The sequence below is a fragment of the Gigantopelta aegis genome, chromosome 11 (assembly GCF_016097555.1).
Source record: "Gigantopelta aegis isolate Gae_Host chromosome 11, Gae_host_genome, whole genome shotgun sequence".
In the NCBI taxonomy this organism is placed as follows: Eukaryota; Metazoa; Mollusca; class Gastropoda; order Neomphalida; family Peltospiridae; genus Gigantopelta; species Gigantopelta aegis.
Genome location: NC_054709.1, coordinates 22,592,385 through 22,616,391, shown reverse-complemented (window position 1 = coordinate 22,616,391; position 24,007 = coordinate 22,592,385). Strand labels below are relative to the sequence as shown.

The following is a 24,007-nucleotide window of genomic DNA, read 5'->3' as shown; positions in this document are numbered from 1 at the left end:
TTTGTAAATAATTTCAGTTTGGTTTGACGTAGGAAGAAAAGTAAAAGTATTTTCAAAATAACAAAAACAGTACTATTTTGTGTGCAGTTTAAAAAACCATTCGTCTCAGATATAAATAACTTGTAGTAAATTCCATAGTGTGAAATAAAAAAGAGACGCACCGACACCCCCACACACCCTCCCACCCCCACCGCCACACACACACACCAGTCCACGCCCATTTGAAAAGGATGAACAACACATAGATGTGAGTGGTGTGTGTATTTCTGCACCAGGGAGAGGAAGCCCACAGCTGGGTGTCACTGTCACTGTTTTGTGATGACACGTCGACGTCTCAACCAGGACGATGTCGTCGTCACAACGTGCAGCGGCGGCTTCGTGCTTTCGTGGTGCTGGAATTTATAAACACCACAAACATTACTGCCTTTCTTAACATTAGTGCTATTACTAACATTACATGTACTTCACACTTCATTAACATAACACACACAACAAATATTACTAACGTTACGTGTACTATACATTTCAATATCATAACAAACACCACACACATTACTACCTTTCTTAACATGTACTACGCACTTCACTAACATAACAAGCATACAAACATTACTACCTTTCTTAACACTAGTGCTATTACTAATATTACATGTACTACACACGTCACTAACAAAACAAACATGACATGCATTGCTAACATTACAAACGTTACATATATTGCATACATCACATACATTACAAAAATTACTAAAATCAGGTATATTAAAATCATTATTAACATTACTAAAATCGCATATATTACAGTCACTACTAACATCACATACATTACAACTATTGCATACATTACTAACATTAACATCGCATACATTACAAGCATTACTAACATTACTAATGATGACAATATACATTACCATTATTACTAATACCACATACACCACCATCATTACTGTCATTACTGACATTAATAACATCACATACATTACTGTCAATACTAATATTAATAACATCACAAACATTAATAACACCACATACATAACTAACATTAAAACACCAGAAACATTACTGTCATTACTAACATTACTAACATTAAAACACCAGAAACATTACTGTCATTACTAACATTACAAACATTAATAACATCATTACTGTCATAACTAACATTAATAATATCACATACATTACTGTCATTACTAACATTAATAACATCACACAGAGTACTGTCATTACTAACATTACAAACACTAATAACATCACATACAGTTAGGCATGGGCAAATAAATATCTCTTCTACATTAGATAAATATGCCTCGCCATTTATATGGCCATTTTGGTCACTGAACACGAATCCGGTGGAATGTCTTTGTTTACGGCCACTTTTTATATCCGGAACTTTAATTTATTCATAATGGCAGCCAAACTTCATCTCATTTCGTGTATGTTTCAGCTTTTAGATCCTACCCAAATGTAATATATCAATATATGGATTTTCTGGGTCCCAGAACACGAAAATGTCACTCTTAAATAGCATAGACTTCATAAAGAGGCCTTTCCTACCTTTCTTTTGCATTAAGAATATCACTTTTTCTACAGGTTATCATGGAATTTCAATATTTTGTTAGCAGCTTGAGTGAACACTTTGTAATTGGGTCATATAATTCCAAAATATGGTTACATCTATTTTTATTGAAAAGATATGGCATGATTACCTGAACGGTTTAGACAGAACAGGAAATTTGTTCCCTGAGGCCTATCAACAGGCTCACGAATACCAATCGAAACGAAGACTGTTTGACTGGTACCGTACGTACCTACCTTATAAGACGAATGTTTTCTACACGATATACATCAGAAAAAAGGTTTTAAGTGACGAAAAAGACAATGCAATTGTAGCTAAAAAGATTGCATTGATTGGATAAATATACAGATTTATCCCCAAAACAGACAGAGCAGTAGCAAAACAAAGTCTGGTTGACTGAAACATTTCAGAATATAGCAAAGAAGTAGGGAAGAAAGTTCTAGATCGTAGTCTGAGAAATGTTACACAATGTAAATTCAATGACTGGCCACTAACTCATATAGTATATGAACAAGAAAGCGGGTGAAGTAAGAATGGCTGAAAATACTGAAAACGTCTACTTGAATAACTGGCATGGACAATATAATGCAACAGTTCACCCTCCATTCTTGCGCATTATTGTATTCCTCATTTCTGGCATGTGAACAAATGCATGTATGTGAACAAAAAAGGAAAGTCTCTTAAGAGAAGGAGCAGAAAACAATGGACAAACTAATGAGTGAAATTAATTCTGCTACAGAGGTACAATTTCGAGATTTACTAAGAACCAAATCAGAGCTTTTTTCCCTTGGAAGCAAAATGGTCGCACAACGTAAAGTGCTCTGCAAAAAAAAAAAAAAAGACACACAAAACAAAACAAAAAGCTCTCTTATGTTCTCCCATAGATGAGTTAGAAGTCTTAATAGTTGACGAGAAAGTAAGTGAAGTGTAGACAAGACATTTACGCTGATGATTCTGGCGTCGTTAAATGAAACAAACTTTACTTTTTTACTGATGATTCTGTAACAAAAACAAAAAAACTAATCAATATCTTGAAATTCTGCAACATCGAAACGGGTCAAAGGTCAGCTCGTGTTACACCTGCAGCAGTGCTCACACTACAAGGGCGTTAATGTGTACGTGAACATATCTAAGATAAGTCACCATGCCTCCGAAAAAAACCCATCCGATTTTACAAATATTACAAATAATTTGGTTAATATACGACAAACACTTTTCCTAAACACTGTGAGCTGAGAGACCTGATGGAGTCGTCCGTGGACAGTGCTGTGAAGTATATTTGCGAGAGTTTAAAACGGGAGATAAGGGAAGAAATCACTGACGAATTAGATACTGACCAACTGCAAACCGACTGTTTTGACATTAGACTAGAGAATGAGAAACTAAATGATCAGATAGCGAAGCAAGAGAAAGAACTGAATGATGTAACATCGGTCTGCGAGACCTTATCTTCTCAAGTTAATAATACATCATATGTGGCGATCAAAATGAACAGTATTCTCGAAAGAATAACATGAACGTTTTGAACCTTCCTGAGAAAAAAACACGAAAATTTAAAAGAAACCTTTTGTGGACTTCTTAGAGAAAAAGGAGGTGTAGTTATAAACCAAGATGACAGTTTAGGCATACATAGAATTCAACATATAGCCTAGATAAGAAGATGACAGTTTAGGCATACATAGAATTCAACATATAGCCTAGATAAGAAGATGACAGTTTAGGCATACATAGAATTCAACATATAGCCTAGATAAGAAGATGACAGTTTAGGCATACATAGAATTCAACATATAGCCTAGATAAGAAGATGACAGTTTGTGCTTTACACAGAATTCAACATATAGCCTAGATAAGAAGATGACAGTTTAGGCATACACAGAATTCAACATATAGCCTAGATAAGAAGATGACAGTTTAGGCATACACAGAATTCAACATATAGCCTAGATAAGAAGATGACAGTTTAGGCATACACAGAATTCAACATATAGCCTAGATAAGAAGATGACAGTTTAGGCATACACAGAATTCAACATATAGCCTAGATAAGAAGATGACAAAACCGGTATTGGTAAAATTTAAATCTTTTGAGGTTAAAATGAGCGTGGTCAAAGTGTGAAAGCAACCGAAGGAGAAACATTCGATTGGCTTTGCAGAAGATGTAACTAAAACAAATGTTTTTTGGTCAATCGTCTCAGGCAACACACTAGAATAGTCAATGCGTGGTTTTTCAACGGAAACGTGTATGGCGAAAAGAGACGGGAAAAGGTTTCAGTTCTCTCCCTTTCATAAAGTGGAAACCGTGTTGGGTAATTGACGATGGAAAGTAACAATTGACAAAACTAAAAAACAAACCTGACAAGTGAATTCTGCCAGATTTTTCTGTGTGTTTGTTTACTATGTGTTGTTGTTTTGTTGCTGGTTTCATGTCAAAAACACAGAAATTGAAAAACTCTTGACACAGGCCAAAGGTACACAAAAATACACTTTCGTTTGGAATTGAAGATGACAAAAATAATTTTTTAATTGCCAAATTAAGTATTGAAGTCCTTAAAATATATTAATGAATTAAATAAATTAATAGAAGAAAGAAAGAAAAGAGCCCAGTCAGTCAGTCTATTAAGGAGTCGTCTGTTTGAATGTGTATGTACACTGCTATCATTATGTCATTATGTCAGTATTGGAGGTGTTACTGGTGTCATAGTAGGGTGTCATACACACGATTAATTTGCGAAATCAACTGATCAACTTTAGTAAGTCATGTAGCCTCGTGGCAGAATTTATTTACCTCTTCTCTTTGTCCAATTCTTGCTGTTTCCTCTCTATCAATATTTAAATGTATTTGGTTGGTTTGTGTATATTTTTCCTACGCAAGCTCTCAGACACAGTAGGACTGGTATACATATTGCATTATATTATTAAAGGTAGTTTTTAAATCTCATTTTGAAACTTCATGTTACATCAGACCTACATGTACTCCTTTTTTAGATTTTAACTTTTATCGGGCAACTGTGTTTGGTTCCAATATTCTACGGTTTATTAATCAGTCATTGACATTAAAAACACTTTTTACTTTGGCTTTGAACTATTCTCATACGTTTTCAATTTCTTAAATATTTCTTAGTCAACCAATATGTGTTTAACCATTGCTCTTTCTTTTTTATTTTAAACATTTTTATTATCCAATCAAAAACAACTTCGATATCCACTTACACTGCCCTATCTAGCAATTTGCTTCAAGCCTTTTTTCTGGTGCATTACATAGAGAAAGCATTCTGATGATTAGGTAACTACCAATTTTAATTTTTGGTTGATATTTAAAGAAAGAAATGTTTTATTTAACGACGCACTCAACACATTTTATTTACGGTTATATGGCGTCAGACATATGGTTAAGGACCACACAGATTTTGAGAGAAAACCCGCTGTCGCCACTTCATGAGCTACTCTTTCCGATTAGCAGCAAGGGATCTTTTATTTGCGCTTCCCACAGGCAGGATAGCACAAACCATGGCCTTTGTTGAACCAGTTATGAATCATTGGTCGGTGCAATTGGTTTACACCTACCCATTGAGCCTTGCGGGGCACTCACTCAGGGTTTGGAGTCGATATCTGGATTAAAAATCCCATGCCTCGACTGGGATCCGAACCCAGTACCTACCAGCCTGTAGACCGATGGCCTGAGCACGACGCCACCGAGGCCGGTCTGGTTGATATTTGTAAACCTGTTGATAGTCCTCAAGGTCAGCGAATAAGATTTATGATTGTTTATCCTTTACAACAGCATGTTTTGGTATTAAATGTTGTAAGCAGTGAGCACATGAAGCATGTCACTATGTGTGTGCTCACATTTTGAAAACAAATCCAGTAAAATACCGTATTGTTGGTGCATAAATGCATAAAGAGCTATGAAGTCTATACTTCTTAACAGTGTCATATTCGTCTTCTACTACCCCTAACACCCATATATTGAAATATTACACAGGGTATATATTCTAAAACCTGAAAACATTCATGACACTTGTCAAAATTTGACCTTCATTTTCAATAAATTACAGTTCCGGATATAAAGCGTGGCCGTAGATAATTTTATCGGATTCATGTTCAGTGACCCAAATAGCCATACAAAATGCAAGGCACCAAAATTCGACCTGGATTTTCCCAAGCCTAATACAGTATTGTCAATACTAACATTTATAACACCACATGCATTGCTGTCATTACAAACATTAATAATCCCACATAAATTACTGTTTTTACTAACATTACAAACATTAATAACACCACATATATTACTGTCATTACTAACATTACAAACATTAATAACACCATATATATCACTGTCATTACTAACATTAATAACACTACATACATCACTTTCATTACAAACATCAATAACACCGCATAAATTACTGTCATTACTAACATTACAAACATTAATAACACCACATATATTACTGGTATTAATAACATTACAAACATTAATAACACCACATATATTACTGTCATTACTAACATTACAAACATTAATAACACCACATATATTACTGTCATTACTAACATTAATAGCACTGCATACATCACTTTCATTACAAACATTAATAACATCACATTCATTACTGTCATTACAAACATTAATAACACCACATATATTACTAACATTAATAACACCACATATATTAGTCATTACTAACATTAATAGCACCGCATATATCACTTTCATTACAAACATTAATAACATCACATTCATTACTGTCATTACTAACATTAATAACACCACATAAATTACTATCTTTACTAACATTACAAACATTAATAACACCACATGTATTACTGTCATTACTAACACTAATAAGACCACATAAATTACTGTCTTTACTAACATTACACACATTAATAACACCACATATATTACTATCTTCACTAACATTACAAACATTAATAACACCACATATATTACTGTCATTACCAACACTAATAAGACCACATAAATTACTGTCTTTACTAACATTACAAACATTAATAACACCACATAAATTACTATCTTTACTAACATTACAAACATTAATAACACCACATATATTACTGTCATTACTAACACTAATAAGACCACATAAATTACTGTCTTTACTAACATTACAAACATTAATAACACCACATAAATTACTATCTTTACTAACATTACAAACATTAATAACACCACATATATTACTGTCATTACTAACACTAATAAGACCACATAACTTACTGTCTTTACTAACATTACAAACATTAATAACACCACATATATTACTGGCATTACTAACATTAATAAGACCACATAAATTACTGTCTTTACTAACATTACAAACATTAATAACACCACATATATTACTGGCATTACTAACATTAATAACACCGCATACATCACTTTCATTACAAACATTAATAACACCACATATATTACTGGCTTTAATAACATTAATAACACCGCATACATCACTTTCATTACTAACATTAATAACACCACATAAATTACTATCTTTACTAACATTACTAACATTAATAACACCACATAAATTACTATCTTTACTAACATTACAAACATTAATAACACCACATATATTCCTGTCATTACTAACATTAATAACACCACATAAATTACTGTCTTTACTAACATTACAAACATTAATAACACCACATATATTACTGTCATTACTAACATTACAAACATTAATAACACCACATATATTACTGTCTTTACTAACATTACAAACATTAATAACACCACATAAATTACTGTCTTTACTAACATTACAAACATTAATAACACCACATATATTACTGGCATTACTAACATTACAAACATTAATAACACCACATATATTACTGGCATTACTAACATTAATAACACCGCATACATCACTTTCATTACAAACATTAATAACACCACATATATTACTGGCATTACTAACATTACAAACATTAATAACACCACATAAATTACTATCTTTACTAACATTACTAACATTAATAACACCACATAAATTACTATCTTTACTAACATTACAAACATTAATAACACCACATATATTACTGTCATTACTAACACTAATAAGACCACATAAATTACTGTCTTTACTAACATTACACACATTAATAACACCACATATATTACTATCTTCACTAACATTACAAACATTAATAACACCACATATATTACTGTCATTACCAACACTAATAAGACCACATAAATTACTGTCTTTACTAACATTACAAACATTAATAACACCACATAAATTACTATCTTTACTAACATTACAAACATTAATAACACCACATATATTACTGTCATTACTAACACTAGTAAGACCACATAAATTACTGTCTTTACTAACATTACAAACATTAATAACACCACATAAATTACTATCTTTACTAACATTACAAACATTAATAACACCACATATATTACTGTCATTACTAACACTAATAAGACCACATAAATTACTGTCTTTACTAACATTACAAACATTAATAACACCACATATATTACTGGCATTACTAACATTAATAAGACCACATAAATTACTGTCTTTACTAACATTACAAACATTAATAACACCACATATATTACTGGCATTACTAACATTACAAACATTAATAACACCACATATATTACTGGCATTACTAACATTAATAACACCGCATACATCACTTTCATTACAAACATTAATAACACCACATATATTACTGGCTTTAATAACATTAATAACACCGCATACATCACTTTCATTACTAACATTAATAACACCACATAAATTACTATCTTTACTAACATTACTAACATTAATAACACCACATAAATTACTATCTTTACTAACATTACAAACATTAATAACACCACATATATTCCTGTCATTACTAACATTAATAACACCACATAAATTACTGTCTTTACTAACATTACAAACATTAATAACACCACATATATTACTGTCATTACTAACATTACAAACATTAATAACACCACATATATTACTGTCTTTACTAACATTACAAACATTAATAACACCACATAAATTACTGTCTTTACTAACATTACAAACATTAATAACACCACATATATTACTGGCATTACTAACATTACAAACATTAATAACACCACATATATTACTGTCATTACTAACATTAATAACACCACATAAATTACTGTCTTTACTAACATTACAAACATTAATAACACCACATATATTACTGGCATTACTAACATTACAAACATTAATAACACCACATATATTACTGGCATTACTAACATTAATAACACCGCATACATCACTTTCATTACAAACATTATTAACACCACATATATTCCTGTCATTACTAACATTAATAACACCACATAAATTACTATCTTTACTAACATTACTAACATTAATAACACCACATAAATTACTATCTTTACTAACATTACAAACATTAATAACACCACATATATTACTGTCATTACTAACATTAATAACACCACATAAATTACTGTCTTTACTAACATTACAAACATTAATAACACCACATATATTACTGGCATTACTAGCATTACAAACATTAATAACACCACATATATTACTGGCATTAATAACATTAATAACACCGCATACATCACTTTTATTACAAACATTATTAACATCACATACATTACTGTCTTTACTAACATTACTAACATTACATACATTACTGTCATTACTAACATTAATAACACCACATAAATTACTATCTTTACTAACATTACAAACATTAATAACACCACATATATTACTGTCATTACTAACATTACAACACATTACAAACATAATAACACCACATATATTACTGTCATTACTAACATTAATAACACCACATAAATTACTATCTTTACTAACATTACTAACATTAATAACACCACATAAATTACTATCTTTACTAACATTACAAACATTAATAACACCACATATATTACTATCTTTACTAACATTACAAACATTAATAACACCACATATATTACTGTCATTACTAACATTAATAACACCGCATACATCACTTTCATTACAAACATTAATAACACCACATATATTCCTGTCATTACTAACATTAATAACACCACATAAATTACTATCTTTACTAACATTACTAACATTAATAACACCACATAAATTACTATCTTTACTAACATTACAAACATTAATAACACCACATATATTACTGTCATTACTAACATTAATAACACCACATAAATTACTGTCTTTACTAACATTACAAACATTAATAACACCACATATATTACTGGCATTACTAACATTACAAACATTAATAACACCACATATATTACTGGCATTACTAACATTAATAACACCGCATACATCACTTTCGTTACAAACATTATTAACACCACATATATTCCTGTCATTACTAACATTAATAACACCACATAAATTACTATCTTTACTAACATTACTAACATTAATAACACCACATAAATTACTATCTTTACTAACATTACAAACATTAATAACACCACATATATTACTGTCATTACTAACATTAATAACACCACATAAATTACTGTCTTTACTAACATTACAAACATTAATAACACCACATATATTACTGGCATTACTAGCATTACAAACATTAATAACACCACATATATTACTGGCATTAATAACATTAATAACACCGCATACATCACTTTTATTACAAACATTATTAACATCACATACATTACTGTCTTTACTAACATTACTAACATTACATACATTACTGTCATTACTAACATTAATAACATCACATACATTACTGTCATTACTAACATTACTAACACCACATACAGTACTGTCATTACTAACATTACTAACACCACATACAGTACTGTCATTACTAACATAAAAGACATTAAAAACACTATATACATTGCTGTCATTACTAAGCGGTGTTATCATTGTACCTTCTCATATGCAAGATACACACACGAGCGATGTTTGATATACCAGTCGTGGAGTATTGGTTGGAGCAGGTGATTTCAGATGTTTCTATTTTAACATTAAAGTGATGCACCAAATGGTTGGATCTAATCAAATATGTCCTTCAATTTTAACAGTGAGATCCAATCTAATCATCTGTTACAGTTACAATCGCAAATATCACGAACATTAGTAACAATCGTATCCTTATCATTGGGTAGTCCATTAACCTCATTTCATTTTGTCAATATTTGAACTACATCTTAAATGTAAACAACTACTTATTTTTTTATGCCGTATGTATCGATTCCAATCATGGTTTATCCGGCTTCAGATACTCGAATACGCGTGTATGTTTGGTCTGTTGATCACATGTGCAGTATTCTGGCGAGTAAGTGTCGAAGGTTGTGGTTTTCAATCCAGGTGTTCCAGTTTCAAATTCTTCCCGTATTCAAGTTACTCCCCGGTAATTTGAACCTAGTTTCAGATAACCAGGGGTTGTTTGAACCTAGTTTCAGATTACCGGGGATTGTTTGAACCTAGTTTCAGATTACCGGGTGTTGTTTGAACCTAGGTTCAGATTACCCCCGAGGTAGTTTGAACGTAGTTTCAAGCTACCCTCCTTAGTTTCAAACGACCCCCCGGGGGTAGTCTGAAACTGGGGGGTAACTTGCACATATATGGTAGTTTCAAATTACCCCAAGTTTCGGATTAACCCATTTAATATCTCAAACTAGACGGCGATTCATGAACGTGTTGTGAATTAAACTAATTTTACATAGTGATATTTCCTGGGGAGAAAAATGGTGAGTGACTGAATCATTGTTTAACCCCCTGCACGTGCTGTAACCTCACCGTGGTGCAGGGGTGTAACATTCTCTTTGAGAATGGCCAATACAGCACAAATTGAAGTTTAGAGTAAAAGTCAGTATCTATCTGTGATATTTGTATTTGTATTTTTGCACAGTTCTTTACACTGTTTTTATTTTGAATTTTTCTATTGATGTTGATCATCACCTTATTTGTTTCCATTACCATAGTTTGACACCCAATAGCCGATGTATTTTTCGTGCTGGGGTGTCGTTAAACATTCATTCATTCATTGTTTAACGTCCGTGTATATACACAGACGACGTGATGTCGACGCAGGAAGGGGCTATACGTAAAATATAATAGGACAGACATATTAAGTGTTCTATTATTTACGTATTGACTATTAACAGTTTATATCTGAACTTAGGTAGTAGTATACAAGAAATAGAGATTATTACACGAGCGGGTGTGTCATACTGATTTTACGAAACGAGTGACAGATTTCTTTGTATGAAATCTGTCACGAGTTTCGTAACATCAGTATGACACACCCGCTCGTGTAATAATTTCTTTATTATCCATATAAATATATACCCTATTTGTGAAAATTTACTGGTTGTTGGATGGGGGTAATTTGAAACTACCGGGGGTACTTTGAACCTAGGTTCAAATTACCCGGGGGGGTAACCTGAACCGGGGGGTAATTTGAACCTATTACAGTTAGCCAAACGAGTTGAGTGATATAAATTAAGATCGATTATGGTAATAAATAGGATATTAAGCTACCTTCTATTTTGTATCATGTTTATGTCCCGAGTGAACTAATTTTCAGTTGTCACGAGCTTTGGCGCTCTTAATACCGTGTTATATACCTATCTCACTATATTTAGTGATGCACCTCGTTCATAGTATATTGTTATATATGTCTCCCATTAAATATCATTACATACCCCGCTGATTATACAATGTCACATATCTCGCTTTTTATATTGTTATATACCTATCTCGTTATATATTGTTATATATCTTGCTCGTTATATCATGTTATCAGGGGTTGAAATTAAAAAAAATTACCACTATCCCAAAGGAATAGTGAATTTCAAAAAACACTATTCCGTCTAAAAATGTACTATCCCTTCAATTATTAATGTACCACTAGTTTTCTTGACTGTGCTACGTCGCTCTGTACAACATTGCGTAACGAACAATTGTTTATATACCAGTCTATGCATTACTGCGTAGTAGCTGGAATTACAAACGGACTCACTCCAAACATTAGTCTTGATCAAAAAGACGTTTATTTTGTACCGGTAAGTTTATGAGAAAGGTCTTAGTAGCGCGAGGGTTTGTTCTGCAGAAAAATGTAGCAGAGGCAAAAGCGTAAGCGGAATAGTCGCAGGCGATTTTCGGTATTCCGTGTTTTATTTTCACTTTCATGACGGAATATTGGAAGAATTGTTTTACTATTCTGTTTCGAAATTTACTATTTGCGGAATAGCAGAATAGCGTAAAATTCGACCCCTGGTTATATACCTCGCTCCTTATATATTATATATTTCACTCCTTATATATTATATATTTCACTCATTATATATTATACCTCTTGGGACATAGACTCGATATGAAATGAAGGATAGGTAGATTGGTTACTTACGTACTATTTATTTATTTATTTATTTATGAAAACATAATTTGAAAAGTAAAGTCATAATTTAGTCCACTACTGCTTTAAAGACAGCGGTGATCATTCTGAACAATGTCCAGTGAGTAAACGTCTTGGTGGCACTTACCGTCGTGTTGTTGAAACTTACCGTCTTAATGTATTGAATCAAGTGATGCTTCTCGTTGTCAGGGAGATCTGTAAAACAGCATCAATCTGACTCACTAGTTTGTTTAAATGTTCATATGATTCCCTATTCCCTCTCAAAGATAATATATGTGATTCCCTATTCCCTCTCAGAGTTAATATACGTCATTCCCTATTCTCAGAAATAATATATGTGATTTCCCATTCGCTCTGAGAGTTAATATACGTGATTCATCATTCTCCGAGAGTTAATATATGTGATTCGCCATTATCTCTATGAGTTAATGTATATGATTCAACATGCTCTATGAGAGTTAATATATGTGATTCACCATTCTGTGTGAGTTAATATGTGTAATTTACCATTCTCTATGAGAGTTAATATATGTGATTCATCATTCTGTGTGAGTTAATATGTGTAATTTACCATTCCCTATGAGAGTTAATATATTTGATTCACCATTCTCTGTGAGAGTTAATATATCTAATTAACCATTCTCTATCTGAGTTTATATATGCGAATAACCATCATCTATGAGAGTTAATATATTTGATTAACCATCTTCTATGAAAGTTAATATATTTGATTCACCATTCTCTATGAGATAAATATATCTCATTAACCATTCTATACGAGAGTTAATATATGTGATTGATTGACCATTCTGCTTGAGAGTCAATATATGTGATTGACCATTCTCTTTTAGAGTTAATATGATTCACCATTCTCTATGAGAGTTAATATACGTGGTTCATATGAATATATGAGTTGATATTATTCACCAGTCTGTATGGGAGTTATCGTCATAAACCAGTCTATTTCACGTTAATGCTCTTCAAATGTCCATATGAAAGTTAATGTGACTAACCAGTATTTAAGAGAGTTAGTGTTATTCACCTGTCTGTATGAGAGTTAGTGTGATTATCCAGTATATAAGATAGTTAATGTGATTGATATGTCTGTATGAGAGTTAATGTTATTAATATGTCTGAATCAGAGTTAATGTGATTAATATGTCTGTAAGATAGTTAATGTGATTAATATGTCTGTAAAAGAGTTAATGTGATTAATATGTCTGTAAGATAGTTAATGTGATTAATATGTCTGTATGAGAGTTAATGTGATTAATATGTCTGTATGAGAGTTAATGTGATTAATATGTCTGTATGAGAGTTAATGTGATTAATATGTCTGTAAGAGAGTGTGATTAATATGTGATTAATGTGATAATGTCTGTATGAGAGTTAATGTGATTAATATGTCTGTAAGAGAGTTAGTGTGATTATCCAGTATGTAAGATAGTTAATGTGATTAATATGTCTGTAAGAGAGTTAATGTGATTAATATGTTAGAGAGTGTGATTATCCAGTATGTAAGATAGTTAATGTGATTAATATGTCTGTAAGAGAGTTAATGTGATTAATATGTCTGTAAGAGAGTTAATGTGATTAATATGTCTGTAAGATAGTTAATGTGATTAATATGTCTGTATGAGAGTTAATGTGATTAATATGTCTGTAAGAGAGTTAGTGTGATTATCCAGTATGTAAGATAGTTAATGTGATTAATATGTCTGTATGAGAGTTAATGTGATTAATATGTCTGTAAGAGAGTTAGTGTGATTATCCAGTATGTAAGATAGTTAATGTGATTAATATGTCTGTATGAGAGTTAATGTGATTAATATGTCTGAATCAGAGTCAATGTGATTAATATGTCTGTAAGATAGTTAATGTGATTAAAATGTCTGTAAGAGAGTTAATGTGATTAATATGTCTGTAAGAGAGTTAATGTGATTAATATGTCTGTAAGATAGTTAATGTGATTAATACGTCTGTATGAGAGTTAATGTGATTAATACGTCTGTATGAGAGTTAATGTGATTAATATGTCTGTATGAGAGTTAATGTGGTTAATATGTCTGTAAGAGAGTTAGTGTGATTATCCAGTATGTAAGATAGTTAATGTGATTAATATGTCTGTATGAGAGTTAATGTGATTAATATGTCTGTAAGAGAGTTAGTGTGTTTATCCAGTATGTAAGATAGTTAATGTGATTAATATGTCTGTAAGAGAGTTAATGTGATTAATATGTCTGTAAGAGAGTTAATGTGATTAATATGTCTGTAAGATAGTTAATGTGATTAATATGTCTGTATGAGAGTTAATGTGATTAATATGTCTGTAAGAGAGTTAGTGTGATTATCCAGTATGTAAGATAGTTAATGTGATTAATATGTCTGTATGAGAGTTAATGTGATTAATATGTCTGTAAGAGAGTTAGTGTGATTATCCAGTATGTAAGATAGTTAATGTGATTAATATGTCTGTATGAGAGTTAATGTGATTAATATGTCTGTAAGAGAGTTAGTGTGATTATCCAGTATGTAAGATAGTTAATGTGATTAATATGTCTGTATGAGAGTTAATGTGATTAATATGTCTGAATCAGAGTTAATGTGATTAATATGTCTGTAAGATAGTTAATGTGATTAATATGTCTGTAAGAGAGTTAATGTGATTAATATGTCTGTAAGAGAGTTAATGTGATTAATATGTCTGTAAGATAGTTAATGTGATTAATACGTCTGTATGAGAGTTAATGTGATTAATACGTCTGTATGAGAGTTAATGTGATTAATATGTCTGTATGAGAGTTAATGTGGTTAATATGTCTGTAAGAGAGTTAGTGTGATTAATATGTCTGAATCAGAGTTAATGTGATTAATATGTCTGTATGAGAGTTAATGTGATTAATATGTCTGTATGAGAGTTAATGTGATTAATATGTCTGTAAGAGAGTTAATGTGATTAATATGTCTGTAAGAGAGTCAATGTGATTAATATGTATGTGAGAGTTAATGTGATTAGCCTGTCTGCACAAGAGGAATGTGATTTACCTGTCTGGACAAGTTACTGTGATTCGCCTGTCTGTATGAGAGTTAGTGTGATTCATCTGTCTGTATGAGAGTTATTGTGATTAACCAGTATGTAAGAGAGTTAGTGTGATGAATATGTCTATATGAGAGTTAATGTGATTCGCATGTCTGGACAAGAGGTGATTCGGCAGAATGTACGAGAGTTAATGAGATTTACCTGTCTGTGGATTTACTCTACATTAACAGTTAACAGCCTTAAATCCGATGGGTTAGTCACGAACGTCTCGTTGAAATCGATTTGCACACATATTTTCGGTTAGCGAGTGTGCGGATTCTGCCTGCGCCTACTGTCTGGATGAAGTGGGCGAGTTACTCACGGTTAACGAGTGTGCAAATATTGTCTGCGCCCACTGTCTGGATGAAGTGTTCGACTTACTCACGGTTAGCGAATGTACGACGCTTTGTGGACGAAGTGATTCAGTTACTCACTTTAACGAAAGAAATAAAGTAAAGTGTGTTTTATTTAACGCCACTAGAGCACATTGATTATTTTTTTTAGAGGAAACCCGCTGTCGCCACATAGGCTACTCTTTTACGACAGGCAGCAAGGGATATTTTATTTGCGCTTCCCACAGACAGGATAGCACAAGCCATGGCCTTTGTTGAACAAGTTATGGATCACTGGTCAGTGCAAGTGGTTTATTCCTACCCAATGAGCCTTGCGGAGCACTCACTCAGGGTTTGGAGTCGGTATCTGGATTAAAAATCTCATTCCTCGACTGGGATCCGAACCCAGTACCTACCAGCCTTTAACGAGTGCGCGTATGAAGTGGTCGGGTTACTCACGTTTAGCGGGTGTGCAAATTCTGTCTGCGCCCACTGTCTGGACGAAGTGATCGAGTTACTCACGGTTAACGAGTGTGCGACGCTGTCTGGATGAAGTGATCGACTTACTCACGGTAAACGAGTGTGCGACGCTGTCTGTATGAAGTGATCGACTTACTCACGGTAAACGAGTGCGCGACGCTGTCTGGATGAAGTGATCGACTTACTCACGGTAAACGAGTGTGTGACGCTGTCTGGATGATGTGATCGACTTACTCACGGTAAACGAGTGCGTGACGCTGTCTGGATGAAGTGATCGACTTACTCACGGTTAACGAGTGCGTGACGCTGTCTGGATGATGTGATTGACTTACTCACGGTATACGAGTGCGTGACGCTGTCTGGATGAAGTGATCGACTTACTCACGGTATACGAGTGCGTGACGCTGTCTGGACGAAGTGATCGAGTTACTCACGGTTAACGAGTGTGCGACGCTGTCTGGATGAAGTGATCGACTTACTCACGGTAAACGAGTGTGCGACGCTGTCTGTATGAAGTGATCGACTTACTCACGGTAAACGAGTGCGTGACGCTGTCTGGATGAAGTGATCGACTTACTCACGATAAACGAGTGTGTGACGCTGTCTGTATGAAGTGATCGACTTACGGTAAACGAGTCCGTGACGCTGTCTGTATGACGTGATCGACTTACTCACGGTTAACGAGTGTGTGACGCTGTCTGGATGAAGTGATCGACTTACTCACGGTAAACGAGTGTGCGACGCTGTCTGAATGAAGTGATCGACTTACGGTAAACGAGTGTGCGACGCTGTCTGGATGAAGTGATCGACTTACTCACGGTAAACGAGTGTGCGACGCTGTCTGTATGAAGTGATCGAGTTACTCACGGTTAGCGAGTGCGTGGCGCTGTCTGGATGAAGTGATCGAGTTACTCACGGTTAGCGAGTATGCGCCCACTGTTTGGATGAAGATGTCGATATACTCACGGTTAGCGAGTGTACGGATTCTGTCTGCGCCCACTGTCTTTATGAAGTGGTCGAGTTACTGACGGTTAGCGAGTGTACGGATTCTGTCTGCACCCACTGTCTTTATGAAGTGGTCGAGTTACTCACGGTTAGCGAGTGTACGGATTCTGTCTGCGCCCACTGTCTTTAAGAAGTGGTCGAGTTACTCACGGTTAGTGAGTGTACGGATTCTTTCTGCGCCCACTGTCTTTATGAAGTGGTCGAGTTACTCACGGTTAGCGAGTGTACGGATTCTGTCTGCGCCCACTGTCTTTATGAAGTGGTCGAGTTACTCACGGTTAGCGAGTGTACGGATTCTGTCTGCGCCCACTGTCTTTATGAAGTGGTCGAGTTACTGACGGTTAGCGAGTGTACGGATTCTGTCTGCGCCCACTGTCTTTATGAAGTGGTCGAGTTACTGACGGTTAGCGAGTGTACGGATTCTGTCTGCGCCCACTGTCTTTATGAAGTGGTCGAGTTACTCACGGTTAGCGAGTGTACGGATTCTGTCTGCGCCCACTGTCTTTATGAAGTGGTCGAGTTACTGACGATTAGCGAGTGTACGGATTCTGTCTGCGCCCACTGTCTTTATGAAATGGTCGAGTTACTGACGGTTAGCGAGTGTACGGATTCTGTCTGCGCCCACTGTCTTTATGAAGTGGTCGAGTTACTCACGGTTAGCGAGTGTACGGATTCTGTCTGCGCCCACTGTCTTTATGAAGTGGTCGAGTTGACCCACTTGGCCCTCTGCCAGCAGCTCCACCAGCAGGAGCTGTTCGGACTCGGGGAGCTGGTGGAAGTACGGCTGCCTGTGTACATGCTTCAGAAGGTTTATCAGGCTCTCCTGGTGAGGTTTGTGTTGGCTGAATGCCGAGCCGACCAGGCTGACGACGCACAACAATGCAATGACGTGCATGGTGGATCTGTTGAAATAAAAACAGTGCAATGACGTGCATGGTGGATCTGTTAAAATAAAAACAGTGCAATGACGTGTATGGTGGACCTATTGAAATGAAAACAGCACAGTGGCGTGTATGGTGGACCTACTGAAATGAAAACAGCGCAGTGACGTGCATAGTTAATCTGTTGAAATAGAAACAATGCAATGACGTGAATGGTGGATCTGTTGAAATGAAAACAGTGCAATGACGTGCATGGTGGATCTGTTGAAATAAAAACAGTGCAATGACGTGTATGGTGGACCTACTGAAATGAAAACAGCACAGTGGCGTGTATGGTGGACCTACTGAAATGAAAACAGCGCAGTGACGTGCATAGTTGATCTGTTGAAATAGAAACAATGCAATGACGTGTATGGTGGATCTGTTGAAATTAAAACAGTACAATGACGTGCATGGTGTATCTGTTGAAATGAAAACAGTGCAATGACGTGTATGGTGCATCTGTTGAAATGAAAACAGTACAGTGACGTGCATGGTGGGTCTGTTGAAATAAAAACAGCGCAATGACGTGCATAGTGGATCTGTTGAAATAAAAACAGTATAGTGACGTGCACGGTGGATCTGTTGAAATAAAAACAGTACAGTGACGTGCATGGTGGATCTGTTGAAATGAAAACAGTACAATGGCGTGCATAGTGGATCTGTTAAAATAAAAAAAGCGCAGTGACGTGCATAGTGGATCTGTTGAAATAAAAACAGTACAATGACGTGCATGGTGGATTTGTTGAAATAAAAACAGGAAGTGACGTGTATGGTTGACTTGTTGAAATGAAAACAGTGCAATAACGTGCATGATTGACCTGTTGAAATAAAACAGTGCAGTGACGTACATGGAGGATCTGTTGAAATAAAGACAGTACAATGACGTGCATGGTGGATCTGTTGAAATAAAAACAGCGCTTGACGTGCATAGTGGATCTGTTGAAATAAAAACTGTACAAAGACGCGCATGGTGGATCTGTTGAAATAAAAACAGGAAGTGACGTGTATGGTTGACCTGTTGAAATAAAAACAGTGCAATGACGTGCATGGTGGATATGTTGAAATAAAACAGCGGAATGACGTGTATGGTTGACCTGTTGAAATGAAAACAGTGCAATGACGTGCATGGTGGATCTGTTGAAATAAAAACAGCGCAGTAACGTGCATGGTAGATCTGTTGAAATAAAAACAGCGCAGTGACGTGCATAGTGGACCTATTGAAATGAAAACAGCGCAATGACGTGCATGGTTGGTCTGTTGAAATGAAAACAGGAAGTGACGTGTATGGTTGACCTATTGAAATGAAAACCGTGCAATGACACCAAACGTCTATATTCATGCGAACATTTAATCTGTGACGTAGGTTGAAGGCCTTTGACATGGTATTTGATAGACACGGACGTATAAAGGTGACAAAGTGTGTGTGTGGGGGGGGGGGGGGGAGGGCACTCACACACATATAAATACATGTAAAAAGAAATATACATGTATATATAAAAAACATCATTGCTGCTACAAAGTGGGGGGCATATGTCCCCTCCCCTCCCCCATCCCCCGCGCTTCCTACGCCAATGATAGACATTGATTTTGTAACGCTATACACCAAAAGTATTTTAAATTAATAATTAATGCAAAATGTACTGATTATTTTTCAAAACTTACTTGACATTATAGTTTCATGGAATCAAACTCTTCCATGATTAATAATAAATATAAAATCTGTTGGATGCGCATGCCGTTACTCTGAAGTAAACAGCACAAGATATATGTTAGCAAAACATAAATAATAAGAAAAACGATTATTAAAGGCGCTCTCTCACAGATGGTTGACCTAGTTAGTGACCCAACAAGGTATTATATGACAATATATACATTTGATTTTTACCTAAAAGTACTTTATTGAACCATCTTCATAACCACCATATCACACTTATTATTGATATTTTACAAAAATAATTGAATTATGGGTACGGTCCATAATTTTGAGAAAAATAACGGCTATTTGGAGTGCAGAGGTGTGACATATTATTTTGAGTCACGTGACGGGCATTCCTCGAATAACCACAGTGTCAAAACGATTTACCAAGCTCGTGTAACGAGAACGCTTGACCGTCCTCTGCGACGTAGGGTAAATAGAAAAAAATAAATGAAAATAAGTTATTAAAAAATAATAATAACATGTACTGAATGATAATAAGCTCATACATTAATTTATTTTAGTAACAGAAGCATTTTAAACGTCGACAATCCCGACTAGTTAGGCCTTTGCATCTATAGGTAAATTTATCGTTAGTCGTACGCGAAAATCTGGATCAGGAACACCTTCATTTTCCACCTTGTCAAATTCATTATTATGCAAATATGTCATAACAGCTGACTGGGATAGGAATTGTTACATTTTTAAAGAATACCCAGAACTAGACGGTGTTTATATACGATGTGACTATATATACGAAGGCCGTGTATATAGTCTCCACTAACGAGGGCTGGCTATATTCATAGCAAAAATGTATATAGGCTGTAAACAAGTACATCCATTTGATTGATCCATATTACCGAACCATCTGGAACAGGAGGAATACATATAGAATACTATACGAGTTTTCGCCAGATATAATTTTTACGAAACGAGTGAACATCCCAAACGTATCTGACCGAACGAAAGTGAGGTTAGATACGTTTGTGAACTCGTAAAAATTATATCTAGCGAAAACCAGTTTGGTATTTTATTTATTACCCTCCTTTAAATCACACAAATTATGAAAAATAAATCAATCAATCAATCAACAAATTTTGCATTTCAAGACCGGATGTTGATTTACATAACTAGCCGGTGCACGACTACATACCGCCGCATTGAGAAATAGTTCGTTGTACTTCCGCTACTTCTCAGTAACGTTTTAAGGGGAGTGATGTAGACGTACTTCCCCATACATTTCCATCGGGTTTCTTTTTTTAATTTAAAGAAAGCTGTAAGGTACATGCATAAATATACTTTTATTTTCATATTGGGTGAAAAACGGGTAAAACTAATGCATATTTACATATTTTAACAAAACGCCCCCAAGAAACAAATTGTTCCCGTTACGCCACTGGTTATGCTTATAATGATGAATTCACAAATCACAACTGACAATAACAATTTGTTGACCAAAAATCCAACCAATAAGAGAATAACAAGTGTTTTTGCAGTTAAAAACGTGTAGGTTGCAAAACCAGCCGAGTTCACGGGAAAACTAGTTATTACTTTAAGGTCGACGACAGTCACTTTTCGCGCCCTTGTTTTGGCTTTGTACACAATAAATAAAGCATATCTTACCGTAATTTCACTTGAAATCCATATTTCGTAAAAGGTACAATTTTTTAATCACAGAATTTTCTTCAAACACATTCAGGTGCTTCAGTAATGTTCGAAAAAAAAATAATAAAAATAAAAAAATAGCAATTTTGCATTGGATTTTTTCCAGCATTCTTAAAACCGGAAACATCATGTACCCAGTTTGTGGTTATTGTAAGGAGGTGCAATGTGACGTCATTGGAATTCTGACGTCATTCAAATTCAAAATTAGCTATATTATTACAATGCATCGCCACATTAAAATAAAAACTGGTCTACTAACCTTGACCCCTGTTAAATATCTACAAGAAGCCATCAACGCTGTTTACAGGTCGGTATATTTTACTTTTTCATAATTCTACAAAAAATATTAAGTTTGTTTTAAAAAATAAAAAACTACCTTTTGTCAAATATATCATATGAAAAAAATTAACGTTGGATATGTTTCATTTATTGTGTATGAAGCCAAAACAAGGGTCCAAAAAGTGACTTTCGTAGACCTTAATAATGATGAATTCACAACTCACAACTGACAATAACAATTTGTAGACCAAAAATCCACATAATAAATAAAATAAATATGTTTAATTATTGTTCTGTTCATTATTTAATTTTTTTTTTTTATTTAAAAATATTTCTCGCGCGGTCCAGTTTACATCAACTTTTAATGAATGACATTGATGAATCGGTGAATGACATTTGTAGTAAAAGTTGTGGATGTTACTGACCTTGACATTAATTATGAATGAAAAAATAGTCCCATTATGCTAATAAGGTCGCTGTCCAACCAATCGCAATTGACTGTGTTCCCTGTTGACAAATCAAATTACAGTTTGTAATACGCACCTGGAAATTTGTACGACACCGCTATATCTTCACCAGGAGGGTAATAAATACTAAGTACTGTACGAACAGTGCATTTTTTGAACAGGGGATGGGATGGGGGAGTATATGAACGTAGCGGACCGTTTTCCATCTATATATGAATAGCGTCATATTGTCCCTACAGTACTAACAAAAAAAATAATAATAATAAATAAATAAATAATAATAATAATACTAATAATAAGAAGAAGAAATAAAGAAATAAAGAAATAAAAATAACAATTACAAATTATCAGCTGCTGAGGTAGATTAACTGAAAGACCAACTTAATAATTTTTTACTGATTGCAATTTTGAGTCTGCTTACGTAAATGTTGTAAAAAAAAAAAAAAAGTAGATTTTACCGCAAATAAATATGTCTAAAAGGTTACTTTGCTGTATCTAGTCACATTTCAAATGCTGAAAATAGAAAGGGGCAATAAAACTCAAAATACATTTTTTATAGGCTACTAGTAAAGCTAAGATCACTCCCGGGTCCCCCTCTACATTTATGTAATGTTTTTATAACAACCGTCCCCACCCACCTCACCCCACCGTGACGTGATTTTACAAACATTATAATACATGTAATAATAATAATAATAATAATAATAATATTAATACACAATTATTATTCCTGTTACTATTACTACTACTACTACTACTACTACTACTACTACTACTACTACTACTACTACTACTACTACTACTACTACTACTACTACTACTATTATTATTATTATTATTATTATTATTATTATTAGCCTACTACTACCTTTTTGGGGTGGAGGGGCGGTGTTTTATCAGGATGAGTTTTGGCTATAAAAATGCAAGATTAATGTGCGTGCACACACGCACAAACAGCAGGCTGAACTTGTCCCTGCAAGTAGAACTGGATTCAACAGGGTTAAGTAATAATTAGCCAACCTTTGGACGACAAAACAGGCAACAGTACACTGTT

The 24,007-nt window shown here is 34.2% G+C and overlaps 1 protein-coding gene across 1 annotated transcript; it reads right to left on the bottom strand.

Moving 5' to 3' along the window:
• Positions 1–246: 246 nt before the first annotated feature.
• LOC121385579 lies at positions 247–22,205 on the bottom strand. Its single transcript, XM_041516316.1, has 4 exons — positions 22,166–22,205; positions 18,578–18,825; positions 13,176–13,222; positions 247–392 (listed from the first exon to the last, which is right to left on the bottom strand). The coding sequence occupies exons 2-4, from the start codon at positions 18,816–18,818 to the stop codon at positions 306–308; spliced, it is 375 nt and encodes a 124-aa protein (XP_041372250.1). The 5' UTR covers positions 18,819–18,825; positions 22,166–22,205; the 3' UTR covers positions 247–305.
• Positions 22,206–24,007: the final 1,802 nt, after the last annotated feature.